At 39.6% G+C, this 9,092-nt stretch overlaps 1 protein-coding gene across 6 annotated transcripts in view; it reads left to right on the forward strand.

The window, feature by feature from the left end:
* LOC139628852 (SPRY domain-containing SOCS box protein 4-like) overlaps positions 1-9,092 on the forward strand; it is a 73,234-nt gene extending 64,142 nt beyond the window's left edge. For all 6 annotated transcript variants that reach the window (XM_071490958.1, XM_071490957.1, XM_071490959.1 and 3 more), the window contains exon 3: positions 6,121-9,092. In XM_071490958.1, the coding sequence (XP_071347059.1) occupies positions 6,121-6,248 (128 nt within the window). In that variant the 3' untranslated portion in view covers positions 6,249-9,092. The remainder of the gene's footprint in view (positions 1-6,120) is intronic.

A 9,092-nucleotide genomic window follows, 5' to 3' on the forward strand; every position in this document is an offset into this window, starting at 1 on the left:
CAGGCTTTATTTAGCTCCCAGCCCTCCCCTCAGGTCAGTTTCTACATCCATCATAAAAGTGATGCTGCCGTTGCCATTTTCACCTTCTCTCCCATTATCATTGTCTACAGACAATAAATCCTGCTCTGCACTGCTGTGCGCTGCATCTCATTACAGGCGTCATGTCACATTGTGTGCCCCTATTACTTCTCGTTCCCATCGCAGCAGACCCAGGGTTGCAATTCATATCCATATAAAATGTCTCATCAGGGAAGCAGCTCTTCACTAGCTGAGATCACTACACACATGGTGTGAGTCTGATATTGCCAAGTTGTAAACCCTCTCACAAAAATGATAGAGGCTTGCCACTTTTGTGTAACTAGATCAGTCACAGCAGATTGTGCGGAAAACAACTAGTTGCTGAAAGGTTGTTGGTTTGATTCCCAGCGCTGTCAACACTTGCCTCAGAAGCAAAGAAGAGAGAACGCACTTAATATGAGTTTTTTTTCTGCAGTAATGGACCAGTTTTCCCACAGGGCCCGTTCATCTCTTTCAAACATTTAACTAACAAATTTTTATTCAGGAGATCAATGAAAGATAACAGAAAGAGATCTTAACTGACCTGAGACAACTCTGTTTTAATGGAAGTGTTAGCAGTCACTTAGATCTGACTAACACTCATTTAGACAACCCACGGCTCAAAAAGAAATTCAATTTCTGCCTGATAATATTGTTTTCATTATAATCTGAAAGTGCTGTGATCTCAAATGATACATTGGTCCATTCTGCATGTGGGGGCATCTTATTCATCTTTTTAAAAATTGTACAAATGTAATAGAAAGTAAAGTGTCTGTGATGAACTACAGGTAGATCTCTTCACACATACTGATGATGTTCAGTCCTGCAGCATTTTCAGGCCTAATTCTGTTAATGCATTGAATGTGTAATGAGGTAAATGACCTAGTGCAGATCATCCACAGTGAATCTCCTCATTAACTTGAGGAGATGCTTATGGGACAAAACATGATAGAAAATGTGTCATTAAGAATGAAATCTTATCGTTAATGCACAGAGAAGTTATTAAACCCAACTAATTACTTGTATGGTGCAATAAAAGGTCATTATATAAATCTGGAGGGCGGCCAATGATTAATGCAGAGATGATTCCAACTTACAGCAAATAGCAGCTACTGCATCACCTAAAGCTAGAATAATGTTATGAGCACACACCTGGGTTATTCTTCATCTTGAGCCCACACCTTTGATGAGTTATTCTGTACATACTCACATAACACACTGTAACACAGCATAACAACACATGGATGTATAATTACGATAACTCACAAGGTTAAAATTAGCAAAGGTTTCTAATCCATTGTGCAGAGGTCCAAGTGTTACAACAGATAATGCTGCTAAAATCAATTAGTTTTGTATTAGCAACAACTCAAATGACTACTTATGTGTGAAAGGGGCCTCTCTCCGATGAACCCACTGATAAGTTTCACTTGACACTCAATGGCTCTTTGTGGCTAATGTTATATGTAAGACATCAATAAAATAACTTATTGCGTAATGATAATGGCTTATAGAACCTATTATAATACATTAGGTAATCATTAGAATTCATTTGAAGGTATTGATAACGCATTATAGATATGGGCTCTATAGAAAGCATTCCTGATATTATCTGCCAGATGAAGCAAAGCTGCTTTGGTTCCTTTTCTTCACACTGATGTAGAAATTACTTCTGGGGATTTGAGTCTATTTCGATTTTTTCCTTTTTTGTCGGTAACAGAGGCTAATAAATTTAGTTTAACATTGCAGTACAACTAATGATTTTTTTACTATTTTAGTCATATTATTCATATCATTTCATATCTTGTCATTTTAAGTCATCCAGGTGTTTTCTCCAGAGGGGAAGATAAAAGAGAGAGAGAGAGAGCGAGAGACAGAGGTGACAGTTGCTGTCTCCTCTTAGCAACCACAGTGTTTTCTGCAGAAACTGTCTCCACATAACTGAGCACTAAAGAGCCTACGAGCGTGCTCAAATTAATTGGATTTGGTACAAAATTGCTCTCCTTGACAGGCACATGCACACATCATGCACACCACACACACACCAACACTTACTCTCCAAGATTCAAAAATAGTTATAACCACAATAACCTCAAATTGACATTTTCATACCCAGTCTGTGGTTTGAGTTCACTCAGAAGCTGCCTTTCTGTGTTACTCAGCAGAACAAACAGACGAGCTAATGAGCTGAGTGTCTGTGAAGGGAAATGAGGCTTGTGTGTGTAAAAATATACATTTGTGTGTCGTCATACGGAATAGATTTAATGGTCTTTCAACACCATGTTGTGTTTTGGGCTGACGACTTTTTCTTGACTTATGTGCAAATTTAGTTTCGATTCTTCATATAGTTTAGATTTCAAGTATATAAATACTTGTTGCAAGAGCAGATTTAGCTTTATATTCTGTTCTTGTAACAAAATGGCCAATGAAAAGCAGGTGTCAGAAAGACTTTGTGCGTCTCTGGTCATCAGCCAGGGAGGCAATAAAGCCAGCTTAGCATCACTGTTTATTTCTGTTGGCTCTATATTTAGAGCCGTTAACGAGAGCCTGCTCTGTTTACGAGCTTTCACACTGTAACTACATGAAAGTCCAACAATGATCTGAACCACTGTGAGCTGCTCTTCATTCTGTAGGTGTTGACAGACATGACGGCTGCAACAATAAGTTGATTAATGAATTTCAGAGAGTCTCAGTCTCTGGAAGATCATTCATTTTGGATTCATTTCCCAAGAATGTGGATTAAAGAAAAGTCCTCTGCTGCACTGCAGTGGTAATGTTAAGTTTCACTACAACTTTAAAAGGAAATGACAATTTAGTATATGATCCACCCAGTCTGAGCTTATTTACTGGGCACAATATGTGGATTTTGTTTACATAATTGTCTTTATCATGTATATTATAACTGGTTAATACTGTACCACTGTGAGTACGGTGTGCCTCGTCTCATGTTAGTCACTTATGTGCAGCTGACTGTATCTAATGTTAATGTCATTCAGCCACCACACAACAGCATTCAGCTACAGTATTTCAGATTAATGTGCTGAGAGCAGCTCTCATAATGTCGGTGTAATTGAGAGTCAAAGAGAGGTCAAAGTAAAAAATCAACACTGCCATCGAGCCATTGCGACTGTGCACAAGTGAAGAGCTGTTTCTGTGGCAGGCATGGATGAACATTAATGTGACAGTCACAGCACAAGGACACACACACAGACGTGAAGTGGATGTATGAGTTTCGTGTGTGCCTGTGTGTGTGTGTGTGTGTGTGTGAGTGTGTGGAGGCCGGGCTGTGCTTGCTCCTGTTGGTTTAACCTTGAGCGCGCACACAGCAGTGTAGCTGCAGAAGCAGGTAGTAGAGGACGTCCAGAATTACAACAGGTGATGGCAGCATGTGTTGTTTTCCTCAACAAGAGCAGCAGGGAGACACAGACTGGGGGAGCTTTAATGTCACTCAGGGTCCTCACAAAGAACTTCACACCTCTTCACACCAAATTATGATACGTACCACTAATTATAACCTGTTTCAAGATGAAGCCATTAGCTCAGAGGGTACTTCTACTGACAAGTCTTTTTTCTGCAACTTTACACATTTACACCTCAATTTTTCTTCTGTTTTTTACATCTGCATCTGTTCCTGTTTGACTCCTTTAATTTTTCTGTCTCCCCTCTTTCCATCTGAATGGCCTCCATTGTTGCTGTTCTGCTCCATTTCTCCATTTCTCCATTTCCCTGCATTTTCCTCCACTGATGATGGTTGGGTGGCACTGTGTTGTTGTGGGGGTCACTTAGTCCAAAGGCTGTTGTGTATACAGTGCAGCGCAGTAAGCCATGCGTGCATGCAGTACAGTATGTGCCTGACTGTGCGAGTGTTTCTTCAGGTGGAAGAGTTTTAGGAGGGGTCGGTTGGTTGTCGGATCATGGAGTTCATCTTTGGTAATGCCCACCCCCATCCCAGCCTCCCTCCCAATCTGCTGTGCTGTGTTATTAGGCCAATCAGCTTCTCATTACTATTGAATGAAACTGATGATACTAAAATCCATGTGGAGTCATATCCTCCAGACAAGCAAAGGCGTGTTATTCTCTAACTTTTGTTGCCAGATAAAACATTGACAATAACAGGAATCCTTTGAGGAGTTCTCAAGAACTGAGCCTATAAAATCAGTGACGGTCAACATCAGTCACACTGGTTGTTAATTTGCGTCACCACACGCCCTGTTTGACTGTTAAAAACAACAGTTTTTGATGCATAAACATTTCGTCATCCGGATCTGGAACACTGTGGTCATCCATGGGTCATTGAAGTGGTGGAGAGCTGATACTGGAGTTTTGAGCCAGATATTGATAAGTTACAACAATATATTGTTCCCCCACATTTTGTTACTCAAGAATTGTAAGATAAACACTGAGCAAGACGTTTAGAGTTGAAAAACAGACTTGTCAGTGCTCTCTGGTGGATAAACTATGTAATGATGACGCTGTGTCTTAACTACCTCACACATTTCTGAACTGCAGTTGCTCGTAACCTACCTGTCAACATGTGCAGTTAAGATGGGATAAAATGTACCTTCATTAAACATTCAAATTGACATAGCAGCACAAAAGAGTAGCAGTGCAAGGGGAAAATGTAATAAGAAATAAAAAAAGAAATATAATCTAAGATAAATATATCTGTGTAGGGTTGTGAGTTGCGGTGTAGGGTACAAAAGCAACGAGTGTAGCTTTCAAAATTTACAAGTAAGTGATCTGCATTCACTTTTTGTTTTCTGAGAAGACAGCAGCGAATTAATGTTCACAACACGTCTCACCTGAAAATGAGATGAGCAGCTTAAGAAAATGCTCATTAAAAATATTAATTAGATATGACACATTAAAATGTAACAGCTGTAGCATACTTACTTTTCACACCTGTTTTATTTCATTCTATTCAGGCTGTTTGCTCCAAATAGTGCAGTCAAAAAACTGGTATGATACACATAGAACAATCTGCTGAGACTGTGGTGAAGGGATGGGCGAGATCATTTCTCTAGAGAAGACTGAACTACTCAACACTCAAACCATCTTCACACGTTTACAGACACATTTACCACAAAACAGCAAAAGTTTCATTTCAGGGTTTGCAGAGTTTACATTAATTAACTACAGCTAATATAATCCACTAGCAGAGGTGTTTGCCCAAATGTTTTCTACATTGCTCCCTGATAACAAAAAGAGAAAACTCTTAAGTGTCAGATTTAGCCAACCGGGGACCATCATTAGGAAACTGCCCAGCCATACATCTCTGATAAGCTAAAATATGTGGACTATTCAAATACATTCAGTAAATTGTTTTTGGGTTGGGTTGATATTTTGGGAGTTTTGTCAATAGAAGTTACCACAAGATTGGCAGTTGGATGTGCTCAGTGCTCATCAGTGGGGCGTTCGTAACACTATGAACCAAGAGACAGCAACACTAACAACACATTTCATACTGCTTTCTTCTGAGGCACCTTCCTCCTCCTCCTCCTCCTCCTCCTCCTCCTCTCTGTGGTCTGTGTGTCCTGCAGTATCTGTTACCTCCTTAACCCTCTTGTGAAGAGGAAGGTCAGTGAAGAGGCTGAGCAGGAACTCGCAACATGGAGGAGAAAATGACCATTTATTTATTTCGTGATCCAATAGTTTGATGCAAATAAGCTTTTCAGCAGGATAGAAAGTAAAGGTGACGGATGGTGTTCTTGTTTCATTGAGTTCAAAATGTGTCTACATAAGCTATCAGAAACAGATGAGTGGTGCTGTGTGTGTGTGTGTGAGGAGGGGGAGGTTTGAATATTTAAAGTTGTGCATCATTGCTCTCTCTGCCCCTCTACCTCTGTCTCTCCTTCATTCATGCATAACAAATATAAAGATGGATTGTGCATGTATGAAAGACAGAGGTGCAAGTATGAACACAAACATAAAGGCAAATCCATTCATGACATACCCAAAGGCACTCTTAAATCACACTTTAAAATAATATTTTAGTCTTTTTCTGAAGTGTTTTCCCTCCCAGACTGCTATCCAACTAAAAATCTTTCTCTCCTTCCCTCTTTCCAGCCGAGCCTCTTCCTCTGATGGACCTGTGTCGGCGTGCGGCTCGCCTGGCTTTGGGTCGGGAGCGGCTTCAGGAGATCGAGAGCCTCCCTCTGCCCCAGTCCCTCAAAAATTACCTCCAATACCAGTGACTGACACCAGCAGAGTACAAGGACACAAACCAGACCACCAGAAAGTCTAAAGCTGGATGGAAGAAAGAAATTAATTAAAAGGTGCAAAGAGGGGATGATGGATGGAAGAATGTCCAGACTGAGAGTGCTGGGGCTCAGCAAAAGATGGATTTACACAAAGATGGATAGAAGAAAAGTGGATGAACTGACAGTGGAGGTCCAGGCTTTCACACAAAGGAAAGGACAGCACCAGCTTCTTTTGGATTTCGAGCTGCTCTTTCATTTGTTTTGGACTTGAAATAAATTATTGATGATGGTATCCCATCAGTGTCTCACTCATCCAGAAAAGAAAGCCCATCCTCTGATGGCACGTTGTGGTTAAGTGGTGGACGAGATGGTGGTAAAAACAACCACTGCCACCTAGTGATGAGAATAAAAACTGCACCGTGAAAGCACACTAATCCTATCCCAGGAGGCCTTTCTGACATACAGTCAGTGACCATATCATTGAGTTGGACACCATAGTGTGTATTCATGGTCTCCACTGGTACAGGTGACAGGCTGCAGAGTCTAAGAGGATTTTAGCTCTAATGTCCTTTTTATGAGACGACTTGGGGCCCGACCAAAAGCTCACACTGCATACAGAGTAGATCCAAACATGGCTGCAGGGTGTATGCAAAGTTTAGCACAAGAGACTTAACTTATCTCCTGGCTTTATGCAGACATTTGGAAATAGGTAAGCCCTTTTCAGACATGGAATAATAACGTCTATCAGTTAAAGCTCCTGGCAGCTCCTGGTGCGCAAGGAGGAGCAGTGGAGTGAAAGAGTAATGAAGGAAGAAAACTATATCAGTGATTGATTTTAAAATTAATTTTGCCATTAAAGTCTTAATGATTGTGAGCATGAATATCCCACACATCAGTTTGATCATTTATTAGTTTATTTGCTAAAATGTATTTTATTCTGTGGCCTGTTTTTATACTGGAGCGCCCAGCACTCAAGTATAGTGACAGAACGTTACCTTTGGATGCTTTTCTGTTTATATACTGTATGTAAAGTATTTTTATATACAGGATAGTCATCGTTTCATCCATGCAGTTAGCAAGAAAACATGAAACAATAAGGAAGGTGTAATTATGATTGTTCATGCACAAGGGGACTTATTTGTTTGGGGTTTTTTTACCTCTTATGCTTCTTGCTGCAAAGGGAAAAAAAAAATTATTATAATCTGATCTGAAATTAGAATACTAAGACCAAAATCTGTGAAAAAACTTCAAATCTTGAAATATTGCTGTGTAACTTACATAAATTAATAAAGACCAATTAAAGTTGGGAAAAAAACATTATTAGCAGGTTATTTATTAAGAGTTTAACACTCAGAAACTCAGCTAAGCTACATTATAAAGATTGTGTATGTCAGGTTTGATCAGATTTGATTGACAATAACCAAACAACCCACCAACTGTTGTAAGATTTTAATACAAATGTTACTTACTTCTGATTGGCGGATTGAGGTATGGTGGCATTACCTTTTACTAGATGATTACTGCAAACCTCACACCATGTCAGAAGAACACAGTGAAGAAGAAAAACACAAATCTGTAATGAGAAATAACCTAAACTGTCTTGTGGGACTCCATCGCTCACAGTAAGAAGCTTAATGAGAAAACATTTTAATCTCTTCACGTTTTAATCTCTTTGTGCTCCTGCAGCCTTTTACGTTAATGTGACCATATTCAATTGAGACTTGCACTGTGTGGGAAGTGTTGCACTACTGGCTCGTGGTCCAGCTTACAAACAACGTCGTCATGGCTGCATGTCTGAAAGGGGCTTTATCGCCAAAACAAATGGGACAAAACCGCTCGCTGTTTAAACAAGTGTTAAGTTGCACTGAGAAACATTCCTCACAGGACACTAAAGCACGTATTATGATGTCAGTCATGACCAAAGTATTTCATACAAAGCCATGGAGTGAATGAATGTGTGTGTAGGAGCTGTAGGTCGTGGTCTGCCGCAGTGTAACCTGCTGTCGGCAGTAAGAGATGCCCCCCCCTGCTGTTGTGTGTAGCACCCTGCTGTAGCTCACTGGTACCAGACAGTATCTGTCTGCTCTCCGCACAACTGTCTTAATGACTACAAACAAACAAACAAGCAAACAAACAAAAAAAAACAAACAGGACCAGAGCAGATCTAGACTCACTGGATCTATAATAAAGGCTGGTGCAGGACATAGGAACATTACTGCTCACAGAATCCTATTCTACAGAATAGGATGCAGATGACCAATGCACAACCACAACCATACACACACACACACACACACACATATACATATACACCATGTTTTCTTTCCTAAAAAAGGCTTGAGTCACTTTTTTTTTTTACTTCTGAGTTTGTATCCTACATTATTATTATTATTATTATTATTATTATTATTGTTAATATTTTTGTGAGTGTGGAGTGTGATTCTGCTGATGGTAGGATGATGATGATGACAATGATGATGGTGATGATGTTTACTTATCACAAGCTGGTTCTATGTTTATGGTTCCTTTTTTTTTTTAACTGATCAGTGATGGTTACATTCAGGTAAATGTAATACAATGGTTGGTGATGAAGGGAGAGAGAAATCGAAACTAGTTTCTTCAATGCTGCTTTTATTATTATTATTATTAATATTATTAATATTATTATTATGCTTTTTATTATTGTTGTGATGGTGGTGGTCTTACCTCTGTTTCCATCAGTTAGGATGGGGAGAAAAGAACCATTTCAGAAAAGTAGTAGAATGTATGGACTGGCAGTGCAGTTGAGATGTCAACAGATATGAAATGTGAATAAAAGCCAAGTGAATTTGAAAAATC

This window comes from Trachinotus anak, unplaced genomic scaffold, assembly GCF_046630095.1.
Source record: "Trachinotus anak isolate AG129_WGS33_773 ecotype Australia unplaced genomic scaffold, CSIRO_AGI_Tana_v1 ptg000012l, whole genome shotgun sequence".
NCBI lineage: Eukaryota > Metazoa > Chordata > Actinopteri > Carangiformes > Carangidae > Trachinotus > Trachinotus anak.